The sequence below is a fragment of the Mesocricetus auratus genome, unplaced genomic scaffold (assembly GCF_017639785.1).
Source record: "Mesocricetus auratus isolate SY011 unplaced genomic scaffold, BCM_Maur_2.0 Super-Scaffold_100023, whole genome shotgun sequence".
Lineage (NCBI taxonomy): Eukaryota > Metazoa > Chordata > Mammalia > Rodentia > Cricetidae > Mesocricetus > Mesocricetus auratus.
In genome coordinates this window covers 18122898-18144647 of record NW_024429204.1, presented here as the reverse complement: position 1 = coordinate 18144647, position 21750 = coordinate 18122898, and the positions used below count along the sequence as shown (strand labels likewise).

At 40.7% G+C, this 21750-nt stretch overlaps 1 protein-coding gene across 2 annotated transcripts in view; it reads right to left on the bottom strand.

Moving 5' to 3' along the window:
* LOC101830629 (MDM2 binding protein) overlaps nt 1-21750 on the bottom strand; it is a 73409-nt gene that overhangs the window by 21697 nt on the left and 29962 nt on the right. For both annotated transcript variants that reach the window (XM_040730409.1, XM_040730410.1), the window contains exons 12-15: nt 19353-19526; nt 16184-16291; nt 8263-8427; nt 188-302 (exon numbers count right to left, since the gene is read on the bottom strand). In XM_040730409.1, the coding sequence (XP_040586343.1) occupies nt 188-302; nt 8263-8427; nt 16184-16291; nt 19353-19526 (562 nt within the window). The remainder of the gene's footprint in view (nt 1-187; nt 303-8262; nt 8428-16183; nt 16292-19352; nt 19527-21750) is intronic.

The window sequence follows — 21750 nt, the reverse complement described above, 5'->3', positions numbered from 1 at the left end:
ATAAAAAGGGGAAAATGACCTTTCCCTTTTAATCAATACGCTACTCTACTGATTAGCTACTTGTTAAAGAAAGCATCTGTTTTTCTTTTATAATGAAATTAGAACTTTCTGAACATTAAATGATTAAAATATTAAGAATATTCATTTGAAAATACTGAACATGCATTTTTACAAACTCAAATATTACCTCATTTTTTTTTTAGCTTTTTCAAAAGTTTCTAAATTCTGAAGAACGTGTCTTTCTGGCCATTCCACAGGATTGGTTTCCATTAGACTTGAATAAGGTTCAACTTTATTGGCATCTAAAGAGAGCAAATACACATCAGCACAGAAAAAAACGCTAAAACAATGAATGCTCTATGTAAAAATAAAGTTCCATCAGGGTGTGGTAACAACCACCCGTGATCCTAGCATTTGGAAGGCTAAAGCAGGAAAATTACAATTTGATGCCAGCCGAGGCTTCATAGTGAGTTCAAGGCCAACCTGGGCTAAGTAGTGAGAGTGTCTTGGAATAAGATAGGTAGGTAGAAAGACAGACAGATAGACAGACGTTGGTGGGTGTATACACAGTGTGTGAATGTGAATGTGAGTGTGTGTGTGTGTGTGTGTAAAGGGTAAGGACTCAATTGAGACACTTATTAAAGACTTGAGTAATGAATTGAACTGTATAAAATGCCACTGAGAATATTGGAAATGAAAATAAAATATCATTTTCAAATAAAATGTATGAGTTATGACTGGTAAAATTCAATGAATCTACCTATAAAGGCTCACATGGAACAAAAGCACAAGTTAGCTATTCTTATGAAAGTAGTTCAAATGAAAAGCCTTCATCCAGTGAGTGATGGGAGCAGAGGCAAATACCCACAGTTAAACACTGAACTGAACCCAAGGAACCCAGTGACAGAGAGAGAGGAGCGATAAGCAAATTGGCAAAGAATGGGCTGGCAAAACCAGCAGAGACAGCTGATCTGAACAGGGGAGAGCTCTTGGACACCAGACCGACAGCTGGGAGGCCAGCATGGGACTGATCCAGACCCCCTGAGTGTGAGAGTCAGTGAGGAGGCCTGGGCAACCTATGGGGCCCTGGGCAGTGGATCAGTGTTTATCCCTGGCATACAAACAGACATCATGTGTCCATAACACAAAGAGGGATGGTCTCTTAGCGTGGACTCTTAGGGGAGTGCCTGGACCCTGCCCTGAGTGAAATGACAGACTCTAGATATCCCCTATGTGGAAGGAAATGGCGATAGGGTGGGAGGCTGTGGGGGGGGGGATGGTGGGGGTGCAGGAGGAGGGGAGGGAGAGGGAACTGGCATTAACACGTGAAACAAGCTATTTAAAATTAAAATAAACAAATAAAAAAAGAAACGAAGCCACTCTATAGTGAACACATAGTTCTGTGACTCCCATACTAGAAACATAATTATAAGTAAAATAAAAAGTTTTATGTCTTTAAAAAAAAGGATTACCCCAGTCTTACAAGTATAATAAATGACTAATGTATGCTTATAATGTTCTCAAGGTTACTTCTGAAATAATTCTTACATATCTGTTAAATGGAGATGTCCTCGAGTCAGTAAAATTCAGTATCACTTGACTCTTAACAATAGTGCAGTGAGGACCATCTTGCTGGTTACTCTGCTGCAATGAGTAAAACTGAGTCTGCCCCAAACCTTGGAACTCAACAAGGTCTAAAGGGACGGCTCCCATTCTCATCAGAAAGTATTAGCTTTACAAACACTGTACTACTTTTTAAATTTTAAACCTACCTGTTTTAAAGATGTCTTTAACTCTTACACTGCATTCTAATGAATGACTCGAAATTGTTGGACGCTCACTGCTGAAATCACTACTGACAGATGCCTATTCTGTTTCTCAGGTATAATACAAACGGGAGCAACCGTCTCTCTACTTCATAAACTACTTAACCTTGAATATGGCAATGTATCTTCTAGTACCTACATTTGGATGTCCTCAACTAACATCCTCACAACACACCATTTCCCATTTCTTATTAACAGTGGGGAAATCCATTTGATAGGGTAATGAGCTTTGTAGCGAAGCAATGTGCTCCTTAATGGAGACATGGCTTTGTAATAAAAACATGGAGAAAATAATCAATACCAGTTCTGCACCGTTGCACACTCGAGTTCATGAGAGGATTCAAGTTATCTTTAAAAAACAAACAATAAATTGTCCCTGCATATTACAATGAAATTAATTATTAGCTGAGTATATAACTTATATAAATACAGATGACATAGTCTAATATTTAAGAAAAGTGAACAAACATTAACAAATGTCAGGACTTTGGTATAAAACTATAATTCTTACAATATTTTATTCATTTTTCATCTCTGGATACTATAGCATGCCCCGAAACAAAATGTAACAAAAGGCTCCCTGAGAGATCAAGACAATTATTGTTTTGTAATATCTTATTTTACAAGAAAAAGAAATAGAAATAGGAGCAATACAATTAGGAAAACAGGGAAAGTGACCTTCATATACCAGATTCCAGCAAATGGAAAGGTAGTAATATCAGCATGTGTGAATAATGAGGATAAGCCATTACAATCTTACAGACAAAAGTAAGAACAAATCTCAATGAAAAGTGACATTAGATTTGGCATGGTCTATTTCATAGAGACATAATCCTAAATGTTTGAAATAATCAAAGGGATTACAATTTATCTAACAAACTTGCTATGTGCCCAGAAATGCTAGTAGACACTCCTTATGTCTCATATCAAAAGTCTTCAACAACTCCAGCAGTGAGTCAATAAAGTGACTACATTACAATTGTCTACATTGTGACCTGTCACTTGCTACACTTGCTGGAGTCTTCACAGAAGTAGAAGCAATATCATCCTATATTGCTAATAAGTACAATTGTGCCAGGATATACAACGGATTGAACTTACTAGTTTTACATGCAGTTCAAGTTACATGTAGATACATTTATTCAAATCAGTGCTACAAGAATGTCAACAGCCACAACTGTATTTGGAGAAGTGACATTCAGATGTGCAGCCTATCAATTTTCAGCTCAGGTTCTACAAGCCTTCATTGGTTTTGTGAGTAATTTGGGGAGATCCTCCTCCATGCTATATCCTCCAGGTGCCATGGCAGGCCCTGCAAATGCAGAGATAGCAACTAAGTGTGCTCTGTCCCTTCAAACGACATGGTGTGGAGAGAAGACAGATAACAGTAACGATCAGATAGATGATGCACCAACTTAGATCTATGCCACACAAAATGAGAAAAACTGAAGAGTAGCAGTATGGCAGACAGTTGAAACTGGCCACAGCAGGGAAAAGCCTCAGAGAAAATGACACCTGAACATCCACAAAGTAGATAAAAGTAGTCAGGTGAATGAATATCTAATTTTTGACAAAGAAGCTAAAAATATAAAATGGAAAAAAGAAAATACATTCAACAAATAGTGCTGGTATAACTGGCTGTCAACATGTAGAAGAATGCAAGTAGATCCATATCTATCCCCATGCACAAAACTCAAGTCCAAATGGATCAAAGACTTCAACATAAATCCATCCACACTGAATCTCATAGAAGAGAAAGTGGGCAATACACTTGAACGCATAGGAACACGAGACCACTTCTTACATAGAACACCAGTAGCACAGACACTGAGGGCAACAATAAATGGGTCCATTTAAAACTGAGAAGCTTCTATAAAGCAAAGGGCAAGGTCAACAAGACAATACAGCTCCCTACAGAATGGGGAAAGATCTTCGCCAACCCCACATCTGACAGATGGCTGGTCTCCAAAATATACAAAGAACTCAAGAAACTAGAAATCAAGCAACCAAATAATCTAATTACAAAATGGGGCACAGATCTAAATAGAGAATCCTCTATAGAACAATCTCAAATGGCAGAAAGACACCAAGGAAATGCTCAACATCTTTAGTCATGAGGGAAATGCAAATCAAAACCACTCTGAGATTCTATCTTATACTGACTGGAATGGCTAAAATCAAAAGCATCAATGACAGCTTATGCTGGAGAGGTTATGAAGAAAGGGGAACAGTCCTCCGTTGCTGGTGGGAATGCAAGCTTTTATAGTTGCTGTGGAAATCAGTATTGTGATTTCTCAGAAAATTAGGGATCAACCTATCTTAAGACCCTCCAATACCACTGTTGGGCATATCTCTGAAGGAGGCATATTCACACCATAAGGACATTTGCTCAACTATTTTCATAGCAAAATTATTTTTAATAGCCAGATCTTGGAAAAAGACTAGATGCCTCTCAACTGAAGAATGGATAAAGAAAATGTGGCATATTTACACAGTGGAGTACTACTAAGTGGTAAGAAACAATTACATCCTAAAATTCGCAGGCAAATGGACAGAACTAGAAAAAGCTATCCTAGTAAGGTAACCCAAAACCAGAAAGATAAATACAGTAAGTGGGTATCAGACATAGAGCAAGATCCCCAGCCTATAATCCACAACCCCAGAGAAGCTTGAACTCTCCTCCAGAAACACATGGAAGCAGATACAGAAATTCACAATTAACCAATGGGCCAAGCACCTGGCGTACAATCAAAGTGAGGGAGGAGCAAAAATATGAACAAAGGAGTCAAGACCATGATGGGGAAACCCACAGAATCAGCTGACCCAAGCTAATGAGAGATCGCTGCCTCAGGTCTGACAAACGGGGAATCTGCATAAGACTGAACTAGACTCCCTTAATATAGGTGACAATGGTGTGACTGGGACAATATATGAGGCCACTGGCAGTGAGTCCAGGATCTAACACTAATGCACAAACTGACTTAGTGGAGCCCATTCTGTACAGAGAGATATGTAGACACAGGGTGTAGGGGGTGGTGAGGTGCCTTGGTCCTACCTCAACGAGATGATGGTATAGACTTAGTAGACATCTTAGGGGAGGCCTTACCCTTTCCATGGAGCAGAGGGAGAGTGTGGGAGGACAGGGGAACTGGGATTGGATTTTAAAAAATTAATTTAAAAAAATGAACAACAACAACAACAAAAAAAATAGTCAGGTAAGAGCTGAGAGAAAAGGCTTCTAGACAAGGGACATGACATATATAAAGCCAAAGAGGAAAAGTGGGACATGCCCCAGGACTAAGCTGACTGTGGTAACAGGAAACAGAAATGTGATATTTGGAAAACTAGAATGAGCACAAGGCCAGGTTTCTGTTGTGGAATAGTTCTTTACACTGTGTGAGGATGTGTCACTGTGATTGGTTTAGTAAAGAGCTGATTAGCTGTAGGCAAGAAGAGGATAAGGAGGGCTTCCCGGGACAGAGAGGACTCTGGGAAGAAGAAAGGCAGAGTTGCCATAAAGGCACAGGGAGGGAACAGGAGGTGCAAGATGGAAGAGAGGTAATATCACATGACAGAAAGTAGATAAACGGGTTAATGTTAAGTTATAAGAGCTAGTGGGAATAATTCAGTTAAGCTAATGGTCAAGCTTTTATAATCAATACGAAATCTCCATGTTATTATTTGTGAGCTGGCGGCCAATGAAAAGAACATGCTACAACACACCAGTTAAGGTTTGTATAAGCCACAGTGTGGGTGATGCAATCTGTGCAAATGGAAGCAATCCTCATGGCTTGAGCAAAAGAATGACATGGAGGTAAAGTCAGTGCTAACAGCATCCTAGACTGGCTTGCCCAGGCCACCTCAAGAGGCATCTACTATCACTCAGCTCCCTCTTACCTCCCATGCAAATCCTCTGGGAAGCCAAACCTGTCTCCCAACTTCATACTCCATGGCTACGGTATCATTTGCTTCTTCCTTGCAAAATCCTATCTTCTTGCCTTCCATATGCTAAACGTCACTAAAGACCCTCCAAGTCCCTGGGCTTCTAGCAAGGCTCTACACTAGTTCCAAGTCGTGTCTCCTAAACGTATGTCAGTTTGCTTAGCCAAAACTATGCAGTTGTTTCACAACACTTAATTTAACAAATAATTAACTATCCCACAGTGGTTTGAATGAGAACGGTTCCTGTAGGCTCATATGCCTGAATGATTGATCCTCAGTCGGTAGAACTGTTTGGGAGAGAACAGTAGCTGTGGCCTTGTTGGAGAACGTATGTCACTAGGGGTAGGCTTTGAGATTTCAAAAGACTTGCCCAATTCCCAGGCTACTTTTCTCTGCCTCCTATTTGTGGATCCAGATGTGAGCTCCCAGTTGTTCTTGCTGCCACACCCTCACTCTACCACTGTGGACTCTAACCCTCTGAAGCCACACATCCAGTTCAATGCTTTCTGTTACGAGTTGCCTTGGTCATGGTCTTTTGTCACTGAAACAGAAAAGCAACTGACATAATCATCCCTCAACTGAGGGGTAAGGAACGGCGGTCAGAAGACTTGTCCACACTTAACACAGCAGGTAAGTTTCAGAGCCAACACTCAGCCTTGCTACTCAAGTTCCAGAGCACATGCCGAAGCGTGTTTTCTCACTCACCACACATAACCCATTCTCTAGTGACACACTAACGTCTCCAACACTCTCTGCATCACTCAGGACTGCTGTTGGAACTTCCATAGGACACTGGGAATAACAGCACAAATGGCAAGTGGCACATTTGTGGTGCTCGTTGTTTTCTGAGTGTTTTACATGCGTCAACTCACTTAATACCCACAAATTCCAACATACTGGGCCAAACTACTACTGCCATTGTAAACATAAGGAAACCCAAATATGGAGGTTAAGTAATTCGCCCAAAGTCAATCTGACGGTTAGTCTCCATTGTTTACTTTATTAGATTTGATATCACCTAAACAGCACAAGTCCAGATGTGCAATAGGTTTAACTGGAGGGGGGGGGAGGGAAGGATTCACCTTGGATGTGGAAGGGCACTAAGCCAGGGGCTGAGGCCCTGGACTGAGTAGAAAAGATAAATTGAACACACTGAGCACCGGCATCCACCCATCTCTTTCTGCTTTGACACGATGGACCAGCCACCACGTGCCTCTGCCATTTTCCTATCTTCCCCAACACAATGCACAGCTCTCCCACTGGGAGTGGAGAGGAGGACGTCTTTAAATACCTTTTGCCAGTATTTCATCAAAGAGATGAGAAATGTAACTAATCCAGACCCTAGTCAACAAGGGCCCAAATGAGGCCTAGAATTTTAACAGACATTTGTACTCAAGCAGGACATGGTCCACTGTTTGCACACACTGCTTTACAAACAAGGTAATCTGGCTGAAAGCCAAGGATATGATGTTAATTTCTTTGTGACTATCCATAGTATCTAGAAAGGGCACTCAAATACAGACTCTTGCTAGTTTATTCTGTGATTATTTTTCTTAGCCTATACAATAAAAATGGTTCCCACAAAATAAAAGCAAAAATTTGTCCTGTTTCAAATTGTGTCAAGGGCCTCAAATGCGTTCTAGATACCTGAAAGCTCCCTTTGTTCAAATCGACCACAACATCAGACTTCAGAAAGGTACAAAAGCTCAGTTAGTGCAGCAATGAGCCCACAATCCCCTGGGGAAGCATGGTGACTCTCGGACCCTAGTGAGTGGCAGCTGCGAAATGTTGTAACATGTGGTTCTGCCTGTATCCAATTCACTGTATAATGGGAAAGGTCCTTCTGTATATATGTTTCTCTTATTGGTTGATAAATAAAACACTGATTGGCCGATTGGCCAGGCAGGAAGTATTGGCAGGGTTAGATGAGGAGAAGTCTGGGAAACTAAGCAGATGGGGTCGTTATGTAGAGCCCGGGAAGAGAAGATGTGTCAGGCATTTTCCAGTAAGCCAAGACTACATGGAAATACACAGATTAATAGAAGTGGGTTAATAATTAAGACAGAGCTAGCCGATAAGAAGCTCAAGACACCGGCCAACAGTTTTATAATAGAGCATCTTTGTGTTCACTTGGGACTGAAGTAGCTGCAGGACCAAGCTGGACAAGAAAAACATTCAATAACAACTGTATACATGTTACTTCTTCACTTTTTGAAACATATCCATTCTAGCAGCTTAGGAAGATGATAAGACAACAGAGTACTTCCTCCTGTACTTAAAAAGTTAAACTCAATATATTTGATGAAAGGTGTTAGTAAAAAGTCTGTCGTATTTAAATATGTAGAGTTCAGATACACACATTAAGAAAAAAACCTATCATTCTTTAAATGTGTGAAATATGTTTTGACTTGGCCAATATAGGCTATAAAATTTAATAAAAATGCTACTCATATCTCCACCACCACCAAAACATTGAAAATAATAAAAAACTTACCCCTGACCATACCAGCAGCTGCTTTCATTTTGTCTGGCTGTGTTAAAACTGCTTTAGGGTTGAGAGCATCAGAATGACCTAGGAAGCGCTGTCTCGTGAGCAGCAACAGACTTTTGAGTTCGTCAGTGGAAACTGCTTCAGGCTGATTTGCAGCTTTTCTTCTCTCTGCAGGACAAAGGGACACAGTTAACCACAGGACATGTCTGAGCCCCTGCAGTGGTAGCTCCTCCCTCTAGCATTTTTGTTAAATGTATTTCTGAAAGTAAGACAAATATCTGCCTTCCTATGTAGCCACATTTTCATTTTTAACTTCTAGGTAACAGCAAAATTTTGAGTTATTATGAGAGATGAGGGAACAGCGAGCAACTGGTTAACAGTAAATGGGGACGGATAGCAAAGGAAAGCTTACAAGTCTGCTGGGATACATGGGAGAGCATTAAAAATGATCTTACATTCGTATGTAACTCATATGTATACCTGAGAGCTATTCTTGGTTCACAACTTGACTCCATCTGGGATTAACTAAAATCCAAATATGGAGGGCACACCAGTGAGGGCGGAGGGACCACCGCCAAGGGGGGAATGTGGGCAAGCGCAGTGAGGTACTGGCCTCAAACCAGTCTGGACATGAAGGCTCAGTCACAGCTCAAGCTCTGCTCACCACTCCATTGTCCAGCCTCAGAGACAGGCAGTACTGCTTCCAGTTTGGTTTGGTTTGAATAGTTCCAAACTACCGGACTGCAGGTTTGTAAAAAGGTCACGTTAACGATGGGGCTAAACGTAAGTTCAATGAAAGTCTTATAGTTCTAAACAAACATCAGATTCCCAAGCCCTACCACCAAAATACCACTGGAAGCACAAAATACAGTGCTCACTGGAAACACAAAATACAGTACTCACTGGAAACACAAAATACAGTGCTCACTAGAAATACAAAATACAGTACTCACTGGAAACATAAAATACAGCGCTCACTGGAAACACAAAATACAATGCTCACTGGAAACAAAATACAGTGCTCACTGGAAACACAAAATACAATGCTCACTGGAAACACAAAATACAGTACTCACTGGAAACACAAAATACAGTACTCACTGGAAACACAAAATACAGTGCTCACTAGAAATACAAAATACAGTACTCACTGGAAACACAAAATACAGTGCTCACTAGAAATACAAAATACAATGCCTCACTGAAAGGATTAGAGTCCCAGAGATGTGTTCCACTGTGTGACAGTGTGACACAAGATTGTCACCTATGACATTTATGAGTCTATACTTGGGCCATAGTCACAGCTATCCTTGGCCACCTGTGGCCAGTGGGCCACAAGGGGATTCTAAACATAAAACTGAACAGCCACAGAACGCAGAGCCCCAGATGCTGACACTAAGATCGGGGTAGATGCAGGTTCAAATCAGAATTCTGAATCCTCCCTGTCCCACTCTCCAGTGACTTTTGCCAGGCATTACACTAGAGGCTGGAAACAGACGCCACCGTGGAAAGCAGGATGGATGGAGAGACAGTCACAAGCCGTGGAGAGGGCTGTGGGGAAGGGCTCTGCGTTTCCTATGCTACCATTACCCATGAAAGGACTTCAACCCAGGAAGATGTGCAGCTTCCTCTTGATCCTCACTGAACTGGTCATGACCAGACAGACTTCATGAACCCTTCCTCTTTCACTGTTAACAGAGCTAGCCAGTCTCCAGGAATTCTCTCTGCAGTGTGGGAGGGGCCTTCTCCTATATGGCTGATCTATAGTTGCCCAGTTCTAGCACTTAACCAATAGCTCAAGACTTGGAGAATGTAGAAAGCCTGCTTCGTCATAATCTAAAATATACCATTTTCATCTATGATTTACCTGTACATTTCTTCAGTTTGTTCCTAAATTGGTTGCAACTTTTGGAGAAAAGGTATTGTTGGGTTCTTTGAAGCAAAACAAAACAAAGAACAAAAAGTTCCAGGGATGGAGAGAGAGAGAGAGAGAGAGAGAGAGGGAGGGGAGAGGGGAGAGAGAGAGAGAGAGAGAGAGAGAGAGAGAGAGAGAGAGAGAGAGAGAGAGAGAGAGAGAGAAGGAGGAGGAGGAGGAGGAAGAAGAAGAAGAAGAAAACAAAGAAAAAGGATTCAAAAGAACACCATTGTAGAAAACGAGAGAAAATGTGACAGAGTTACATTTTCCCAAAGTAAAGACGACACTGGAATAAGTACAGGCTGGTTTGATGAGAAACAATCACGGAACATCAACAACGAAAGACTCCTCACCAGGAGGGGTTGTGCTCACCTGTAATCTGAGCATACTGGAAATGGTACTAAGAATGAAAGATGTAGGAGTTCAAGGTCATCGTCAGCTATGTGTCAACTTCAAGACTATGCCACGTGGGACCCTGGCTCAAAAGTAACTCACCAATAAGCACGAAGCGCTCTGTCTGGAGCATCAGTATATAACTCTCTAAGAGGTACAGGGACAAGAAGCAGGGAGGGAATTGCTGGAAAAGTCGAGGATGTCCTATTAAGATGGCCGATCACACAGACAGCCCGGTAAACAGGGTCAAGGGCTGGGGGGTGAGGGGTACACACTATCATCCACAGTGAGGCTTCTGGAGATGATACCGTCAGGGAGTGGGGTCAAAGAATAAAACACAAGAGTCCTGCAGGAGGGGGGTTGACTTCTGAAAGCAGAGCAGGGAGATAGCACTGTAAAAATAAGCTCCACCATGCAGCAGGAAACACCTCTGCTGTTACACTGTTAACCGACCCATGCCTTCGCTGTTCAGGGTCACTGGGAAGGGAAACAGATAGTGAAGACAGCTACAGACACTAATTCTTTATCTGCCAGTTGGACCTTAAGAAAATCCCTGAAACTGGATACATATAATTTCACAGTATCTAGAAATAAGAAAGGCCTGAACAAGCTGGAAGGCTGAGGATAGCCTTTGTGAACAGAGACAGAGATGAGGATAGCCCCTGTGGACACACAGACAGAGATGAGGATAGCCTCTGTAGACACAGAGAAAGGGAGACGAGGGGAGAGTCATTGCTGTTGTACCTTTGAAGTTTTCCAGTATCATCTAAAATTTCAGTCTGTACCTATGCTATTACTTTGATACACAACATTTCTTTAAAAAAACACTTCTAGACTAATCACATTTTCCTTCTACAATATACCTGTTATCCTGGAAACTGATATGAATCCAACAGATGTAGGGAACTTACTGCCTGCCAAGCACCCGTCCCAGGCCCCAGACTCAGAGGCTTCAGGCGAATGGCATTACACTAGGTGCAGCCTAGTGCACATTAACTGTGCAGGGTAGCTGGTGGGAAGGCAGCAACCACCCCACCCTTTAGAACCTCAGCTTTATGACACAGGCCATGGAACACCCTACCTCACTGACGTGGGTATTCTAGGGGTCAGGGTTAGCATTAGGAAAGAAACACACGCTTTATGCGGCCAAAAATATTAACAGTAAAATCAGAGTGGAGATAATCTGTTTCTTCAAGATCTTCTCAGCGAGGAAATCAGAAGCCTCGGTGTATTTCCTTTCTGTACAATCAGCTGGATCTTAAGCAAAAGGTCATGAATGGCTTGCTTTCCCATGGAAGATACACAATGAGCAATGCGCTCACTCAGTCCCTTATTCTATTAACTAAAACTACACTCGAGCTGACCTCGATGTACAAAGGCTGCCAATTACATCACAGGTTGGAAAACAGGGTAAGAAAATCTTCATAGATGAGAATGAGGGAGGAGATGGAGATAGGCTTAATACAGTGATGAACTACATATTATTTAACAGAAGTAAAAAAAAAAACGCAACTATACATATAAGCTTGTATATAAGTGAGAGATAAGAACTCAGGAGAAAACTTAAAACTCCAAAATGGTCAGCAAAGGAATGGTATATTCTTTATTAAATAGCAGTACTGAGAATTCTTTGAGAAATATGAAATAACTAAAGGCTATCAGCGGAATATGAATCAGGATTTTAGTGGGTTCCATGAATTTTTAGGAGATATGAAGACACCACTGTAGTGAGTGTAATACTGGAGACAACACTGGATGATTATATTTATTTAGCATCATACTGAAGTCTCTAAAAACTTGTCAGCATTCTAAAACTTTTTCTTAAAAAAGCTGAGATAAGGTATTGTTAACTCTCTTTCCAAGCATAAATGTCATAAATTACAAAAATAAAGAATATTAAACTACAGTTATGTTTTATATTTTATTACTCTAATAGATCAGATATTTTAAAAAGTAAACCAAACATAAACTCATTTATGATGGAGGATGTCCTTCTGTATATATGTTTCTCTTACTGGTCGATGAATAAAATAGATTGGCCAGTAGTCAGGCAGGAAGTATAGGCAGGGCTGACAGACCAAGAGAAGGCTGGGGAGAGGATGGCAGAGTCACCAAAGAGACGCCATGTAGCAGGAGAAGGAGTAACAAGTCTAAACCTTTCTCTGGTAAGATAGGAGCATGTAGAAGTACTTAGATTAATAGAAATGGGTTAACAATTAAGAGACAGCTAGCCAGTAAGAAGCCCTAGCCAACAGTCAAACACTTTAATAATTAAGTCTCTGTGTGCTTATTTGGAGCTAAACAGCTAAGGGACCAGGCAGACGAAACTCCAGCTACACATTTAGAAAGTTAAACTCCAACAAGCTTTATTTGATATTCATGCTATTTTTAAAATGTCTCAAGGGTATCATTTAATTAGTACATTTTATGGAACTCTCCAGTTCTTTATCAACTGAGAATGGCCAGGGAAATACTAGAAGAACTGGACTATTCGTCCCATTTCATTGGCATATTAAGGACATCTTTTTGAAGGTTTGATTTATACAAAAGGGTTTTTATCACTGTCAAGGGACTGACTTTTAAAAGATCTTTTTGTTTAAAATTCTTTAGTTTTCACAAAATACAAATGTTCTTAAAAACATTTCATCTTTCTGCCATTTCTCTGAAGAGACAGGTCTCTTTCTCTCTTCCCTACCTTCCCTCAATAAACCTTTCTTCCCATGTTAAAAAAATTTTTTTCTCTTAACACCTGTCCATGGGAAAAATCACTGAAGAACATACTCAAATATGCATTTCCTGGACACTCTGCCATAACTTTCCTTGCCTCTTGAAAGACAAAACTGCATGGATGCATTTCTGCTACCAAAGTTTTAATCCAGTTTGGGAAGGAATTGATTTATTCAGCGAGGATTATCTTCATAAGTGGATTCCCTGGATCATTAATCTGAGCCCCAAGACTTAACACTTCAGACTGCCAACTGCACACTTGTATGTACATGTTTACATGATGTATGCACATGAGTATAAGTACACATGTATACATGTGTGGAGGTAAAGGTATATTCCATCATCATTTTCCACATTCTTTTAACATTTCATTATTATGTATGTTGGGGGATGGAGTATATGTACAGGCCAGAGAACAATTTGTAAGCCTATTTGTGGTGATATATTATTGATGAATTATTAAAGCTTTCCCAAGGATTTAGAAAGCAAAGTCAGTCACAAGCCATAGAAGCCAGGCACACACCTTTAATCCCAGTAGCCAGAAGCTAGAAGGTGGTAGTACACGCCTTTAATCCTAGGACTCAGGATTAAGAGGTAGATAAATCCCGGTGGGTCCAAGGCCACCCAGATCCACACAAGATTGATCCAGTCCTAAAGAGAAACAGCTCACACAAGGATGATGTCAGCACCTGGGATCCCATGACTAATCCCAGCATTAGGAAGGTATATAAGATAGGAGCAAGGTGTCAGTGTCAGGCATTCCTTCTCCAGCCACATTGAGGATAGGAGGACATTCAGTCTCAGAATTCTCCAGCCACACTGAGCAGAGGCAGCAGGATCAGTCCATTCAGACTGACGTAGTGATAAGAGCTAGTGGCCTGCTACTTTGCTTTTCTGTCCTTCAGCTTGAGGTCAGAACCCCAATATCAGTCTCTGGGTCTTTTATTTATCATGCAACACCTATTTTACAAGTTCTTTCTTGAGATAGGGTCTCTTACTGAGTCTGCAGTTCATCTATTGGCTAGGCTAGCTTGCCAATGAATGCCAGAGCCAACTTCCCTCAAGTGCAACAGGTGTGCACCACCACCCTCAACTTTACATGGACGCTGAGGATCTGAAGTCAGGTCCCATGCATGTATAGTGGGCACTTTACCAACTGTGCCATGTATGTCCACTGGCAAACGTGTACTACCATTCAAAGTTTCTTTCTTGCTCACCCTTGTGTGTGTGTGTGTGTGTGTGTGCGTGTGTGTGTGTGTGTGTGTGTGTGTACATGCCTGCACAAGCTACAGTGCTCAAGGGAAGGTCAAAGTCCTTCCACCACTGGCGTTCTGGAGATGGACTCAGGTCATTAGGTCTGCTGGTAGAGCCTTCACCCACTGAACTATCTCAATTCCACTGAAACTTGAAACTTGCTTTCCTTTTAAACAATACTTTTCTTGAACAAAACATCACAAATTAACACACAATTACTTTAGTTTTATGCAAGCAAGGAAACTTTGTAGTGCTTCCGTGAGTAACTGACTAGTAAATATTTTTTAAATATTCTAAATTAAAATTCTAAAATTATTTCCTACTGAATAAACAGATCATTGAATTCAATACTGTTTGTGAGGCTTTTGAATAAGAGTACAGTTTTACTTTTTAATATATATTTGCAATATTTTCTTCCTTATGTAACTAAGGTAGTATCATAAATTTAAGGAGTTTCTTAGCAACTATATCTCAGTGAGTTAAAGCTTAATGATCTTAAGCAATAACACACAATTAATATTTATAAAAGTTCAGACTGATAACCAATTTAATATTAATGATGGAAGAAAAACACCTGATATTTTTTGAAAAAGTGTTAAGCCTCCCAGCTAAGGAAAACCCATGATGTTAACTTCAGTATGTGAACTATGCTCAGTTATCATTAGTTACTAGTGATGATTAAACTGAAGAATTAACTCACAAGTTACCATACTAGTTTTTCTAAACTTGCACTTTCTTCTATTTTTAGCCTCGATCTTCCTTCTACAAAAACTACATAAGGATTATATGCATTAAATAGAATAACAGACTTCTTTGTCTTTTCTAGATATGGTTCAGAGTATACAAATTTGAAATATAAAATTTCTCCACAACTAACCAATGGACCAAGCTCCTAGAGTACAATCCAAGTGAGGGAGGATCGATAATATGAACAAAGGAGTCAAGACCATGATATGGAAACCCACAGAATCAGCTGACCCGAGCTAGCGAGAGATCACTGACTCAGGTTTGACAAATGGGGAACCTGCCTAAGACTAAACTAGACTCCCTTAATATAGGTGACAATGGTGTGACTGGGACAATATATGAGGCCATTGGCAGTAAGTCCAAGACCTAACTCTAATGCACAAACTGACTTAGAGGAGCCCATTCTATATGGAGAGATAACGTGCTCAGCCTGGACACAGGGGTGTGGGGGTGGAAAGGTGCCTCGGCCCTGCATCAACAAGATGATGGGACAGACTTAGTAGACTTCCTAGGGGAGGTCTTACCCTCTCTGTGGGGCAGATGGGAGGAGGGCGGGGAGTGAGGGGAGCAGAAGAAGAGGAGGGAGGGGGAACTGGGATTGGAATATAAAAAATAGATTATTTTTAAAAAATGCAAAAGAAATACAATATTTCCCCAGCAAACTATGTTTTTAAAGTATTTCCAATGATATACTGACAATCAGGACATTCTGAATCCAGTAAAAACAACATTCCAAACCTCATCTACCCCAGCTACCTATTGACATGCAGCTGTATGCATCACACCTAAAAGACAACATGTATAGGAACAAGTATGTAAACATAGGTGCCTCACACTAAACTAACCAACATTCTTAGAGTAGAATCAAATGCCCAAACCGGTACTTACTCAGGCATTCTTTCAAGGCCAAAACTTGTATGCTGGCTAACTGTTTCTCTCTCTGCAAAACCTGCTCCTCAGAAAAACTTGGGAGTGATGTGAAGTCAAAAGGAAAACCTGAGAAATAAGAAAAAAAAAATCAACATTAACGATATTCTATGTTGACAATTAAGATTCAGTTCCTAGGAAATGTGTTAGCAAGTGACTAGAAACATGAAAGCCAACCACTCACCTCTCTTGATCTTACATATTTCAAAGTAACAATTAAACCCGGGGAAATGAGCATACTAAATTGTTCTGTATCTTAATCTTTGATCTGATTCTTAATTCCTTGGGGGAATGTGAGCACCAGAGTAGACTTTGCTACGTGGCATTCTCTTCTACCTACTTAAAAAACAAAGAACAATTTCTTGTCTCTGCATATAGCTTCCCACAGTCCCCGCAATGAACCACAGGTCTACCTGTCCTCCTCCGTTCAGTTCTTTGTGCATAATGAATTTAGTATAAAACTATGCAACAGTTCCAGAACTGACTTGGCTGATCCAGGTTCACCCTCTTTTCTTATTGTATGTAGTTTTCAGATAGTTAGATAATTAGAATGTACAGGAAATGCACCATCAGAAGACACAAAGGGAAGTTTGGAGTTTGCTTCTCTCTCACCTTCAAGGGAAGGCTATTCAGGCTTTGTCTACGGAGTCATGTGATCCCTGAAGCATGTGACCCAGAGAAGGATGCTTTCAGGTGTCCTCAACTGTGCAGTAAGTAGGATACAAGGAGTTAAGACTCCATGTGCACCATATAGCTTAAGTCTTTGGAGGATGACTTATGATGGACTTTGGGCTGTTTCTGTCCCTCTGCTTCCTGTCTGTGAGTGATATGTCTATTGACATAGTTAATACACACACAAACACACACACACACACAAAACCAAATGAGGAACTTAATATAGAACCAAATATAACCAAAATATAGAACTTCCAAAAGAGGGGAAAAAAGGACAAATCAATGAAACAAAAAGAGGCTTGAGAGAAAATAAATGGAAAAAATTGTATTTTTAGTGTTGAAAGCAATAAGCATTAACAATTTGGTGTGTGAAATTAAAAGCTAACCGCTAATCCTAGCTTTGTACATTGTAAAGGAATTCTCTTCATTTTAAATTATAAAAAGGTTGTATTTAAAATCCCAGCATGGAGACAGGTAAGTGGATGCAAAGTCCTACCCCTAACCAAGAAGCTATTTGCAATTAATAGCAGCCAGGAAAAGGAAAACCGGTTTTTCTCTAGTGGAATAGCACTGGGTTTACCACCCACACTCCAGGGCAGGCCGCAAGCCGGGAGTAGTTTGCCAACACACAATGGACTTGTAGTTTGCCAACACACAAAATGGACTCCATCTTTTTTGTATGCTTGTTGTCTTTGTTTGGTATTTTTTGCCTTATTGATTTTTGTTAGTTTCGATTTTCTATTTTTTGAGACAAGGAGAGAAAACATGACTTTGCCTCGGTAGTGGAAGATCTGGGAGAAGATGGAGGAGGGAACAGTGGCATAATCATGTCTGACGGGAGCGGCAGAAGTCATCAGGCCAGCACAGCGGCTTCACAAAGGCCCAGCAAAGCCAAGACACATGATGGCCGCCGTGCCACCTTTGGTTTCCATCTCCATCTGTCGCATACTGTGGAGACTTTAATATTTGTACAATTTGGGGATACCGGATTGATGGAAAACTTCTTAGGAATCATTTATGCCTTCTCCCCGGTGTACTGCTTCTAAGTTTTCCCAGGAAAGTCCTGAACACACAACGCCTCCCACTTTTAGGGAGACATCCTTATTTACTTGAAGGCCTTCCTTATGCCTTGGAGGCTGTGACACACACATAAAGAAGCCAGAGGTCTCTACATGAGGCTACAGGACACTCTTGAAACATCTGTCCCTGTAGTTACACAGGACAAGATATTCAAAACAAAGTCAACTCAAAAAGGTCAAAAAGATTCGGTGGGCTACAGGAGTTGGCCTCAGTTCAGACTGCAAGCCTCTTCCAACTATACACATAGGCGATTACGTGGCGTATACAGCAGCAAAGTCAGATTGGCTGGAGTTGCCTCTGCCCTACACAGACTTACTGATAAAAAATGATGTAAAAGTATGCTATAAGTAAGTATGAGACATCAGGACCTCCCTTTCTTAGAAACGTCAGCCCATGCGGAGCCACTGTAGTGGCCTATGACCAAGAACACCAGAATGCTAGGGTTAGACTGACAGGCAAGCTTTATAAAAATATAAAACATAAACATTGAAGTACGCCAGAAGCTGAATAACAACTGCAGTAGCTTTCTCTGAGGAATTTTCTTGGGCACTCTCACCATTAAGAGTTAATAATACACTGCTTGGGACATGGCAGTATGTCTGGGCTGGCTTGAGGACTTTGTTTTGGTCTAGTGTCCTTGTGGCCACAAAAGCCACTAGCCTGAGAACAGGCTGTCGTATGCCTCTAGATTCTCAAAAATTGGGTTATGGGGTTGACGAGTAAGAAATGGTTGTAAAAGATAACTATCAATGATGTCAAAGCACGAGGGAAAATGATTGGAAATAACTCTGTTCTGTCTTACTTTAATAATTATGACTAAAAAATGAGCAAGGGGAAGTGAAACGCATGTTCATAAAACAAAAATGATCTGTTCTAGGTTTTGAAACGTGAAGGTAACTCTGCTTACTGAGTTCTGTATAAATAAAGAGGCCGGGCAGTGGTGGAGCACACCTTTAATCCCAGCACTTGGGAGGCAGAGGCCGGCGGATCTCTGTGAGTTTGAGGCCAGGCTGAACCAACAGCCTCCAAAACAATACAGAGAAACCCTGTCACATAAAACCAAAAGAAAGAAAGAAAGAAAGAAAGAAAGAAAGAAAGAAAGAAAGAAAGAAAGAAAGAAAGAAAGAAAGAAGCACTCTGGCTGCTCGTCAGTCAGGCTGCAAGATTCTCCCAACCATCATCAATTCCTTACATCCCCTGTGGGGACCTGTCCACCGCCAGAGATGGAGCCAGGCAGGACAGAATAATGTCCTAAAAATAAAAGGTAAAGTAATGGCATAAATGGAGTTTCATTATTATTCTTTCCAATTAAAACCATGTAAATCAATTGTACTAAGGGTGGGAACTGGTCTCTTCTAGCTCTTCTAACACTTACTTAACTTGGCTTCTTCTGTCTTTGTTTTCATCTTTCCATGAATGAGACTGAGTGCAAAGGAGCCATTGATCTGGTTGGCCGAGTGAAGCAATGTGGCTTTGCATTTTCTCTTGCCGTTGCCTTGCAACAGGAGATAGTAGCTCGAACACTCTCCTTTCACATCAACATCTGGAACTAAACAACAACAGTCTAGATAAGACTAGGGAAATGCTGTTCATCACACGGCAACTCTTTGACCCCTCAGAGATGACTGGACATTTCCATGGTATTCTATGATTAAGCAAGCTGTCGCTTGCTACATTTGGGATTCTTTGGTTGACCATTTAGTTGAGAAACTGTTGAGGCAGGAACTCATAAAAGCAATAAAAGTATGAACTTTTTGCTCTGTCTAATCACCATGCACTCATTCTGTTTATATGACTTACTGAAGTCCCATAATATCTTTCTTACACAGACGTGTCCACAATTTCCAGCATGTATGTGGGGTATATGTATTCTTGTAGTATGTATGTGTGTGTATAGATGTACACATGTATGTGTTCAAGCATATGTGTAGTGGCGAGGGTCTATGTGTGGTGTCTTCCTCAGTCACTCTCCACATTATTTTGAGACAGTCTCACTGAACCTGGAGCTCATCAGTCAGCTGAGCTGACTTCCGGTTAGGTCCAGGGATCAGCCTGTCTCACACATCCTCTATTTCTGCAAAGTAGAATGAACTGACACTTGAAATCACCCACAATTCAACAGGTGGAGAAGAGAACAGAGAAACAATCCTCCACTGGCTCTGTTTCTCTGAATTCAGTCAACTACCGAGAGAAAACATGGGGAGGGGGGAATTCATTTAAACCTGTACAGATTCTTTTTTATTTACATAACAACTGAATTACACTAGATATTGGAGGTAATCTAGCCATGCCTTAAAGTGCGCAAGACAAAAAGTTTATTCTCTAACGAGCATGAAAGAAGGTATCAGTGCTGGGCAATTCAAGACAGCGGACCTGGAGCTCTGAAATAAGGACCAGGGACTCTCAAAGAATGCTGAGATGCTGAACTCTGTACATTTCTTCCCCTGCACAATTTCCAGCATTTTGGAAGCAAGATACCATAACTGAACTTTTCTTTTTTAAAGTGTTTATGGGCATTCGGCCTGAACGCATGCTTGTGCACTGCAGGAATGCTTGGTGCCTGTAGAGGCCAGAAGATGTGATTTCCCCTGGCCCTGGAGTTACAGATGTTTATGTTGGTGCTGGGAATTGAATCCAGGTCCTCCAGAAGAGCAGTCAGGGCTCTTAACTGCTGAGCCACCTTTTCTCTAGCTCTTAGTAGACAACCACACACCACATGAGAGGGTCTTTAACACACATTATACTGCTATATATATTGCACACACATATGCAAAATCCCTTCAATAATTTTAATCACAGCAAGTCTACTTCACATATTTGATCTGTGAATAAATGCTTATTCCTAAACAAAATGAGTAGCAAATAATTTTTGCAATTAGATTGCAACCAAGACATCATTCCTATTCACAAACAGTTCCCCTAAGAAATAAACTTATATTAAAGCAATCAGAAAAGAAACACAAGACTCTACCAGAAGACAGAGTGACCTTAATTCATGGGTCACCTTAGAACTAACAGTTCAAGCTGCTTGTGTCTCTCCAATACGTTCTGTGTTTGTATGAGCTTGCAATGTTGCTAGCCCTGTAAACACTTAACTTTCCTCCCCAGAAAAACATTGAATTGAAAAACTCCCAGCCACATAACTGCAGTTACTTAAAGCATGTTGTCTCAAACTTCTGGCAGGTGTTAATTGAAGACTTGTTTCATAACTTTCATGCAAACTTCGCAGGAAGTACCAGACTTACAATTAGCAGTGACTTCATTCTGATCACTTCTCTTCAGGAAGTGAGGGGAACAGATTATAAAAGACAATCTATTTCTGAATGCTGTATTTGCACAATCAATCAATGAGGCAGTTTTTGGTTTGCATGCTCCTTCAGCAAGACACAGAAGCATTTTGCTACATGATACAGACCAAACGGGAAAGGAAGAAACTACCAAGTGTCAATTTGCTGCATCAAATTTTGCAAATTAATATAAACTATAGGTAAGGGGTATACTATGATTAGAAATTCATTAGTAAAAAAGTTACTATTTTTACAGGGCTAGGTAGAGTTCAAACCCAGGCCTAGTATATGCTAGGTATGTGCTCTATCACCCATCTCCACTCTCAGTCAGGTTTCTACTGTAATGAAGGGACGTCACCATCTTACACCAATACATTTCTCAGTGGGTTTTAAAACCTTAAAACACTCACATTCTGTTCACAGCTCAACAATTACAAAACTAAAATTAAAATGATGTAAAAAAGAAATATTACTTCATATAAGGGA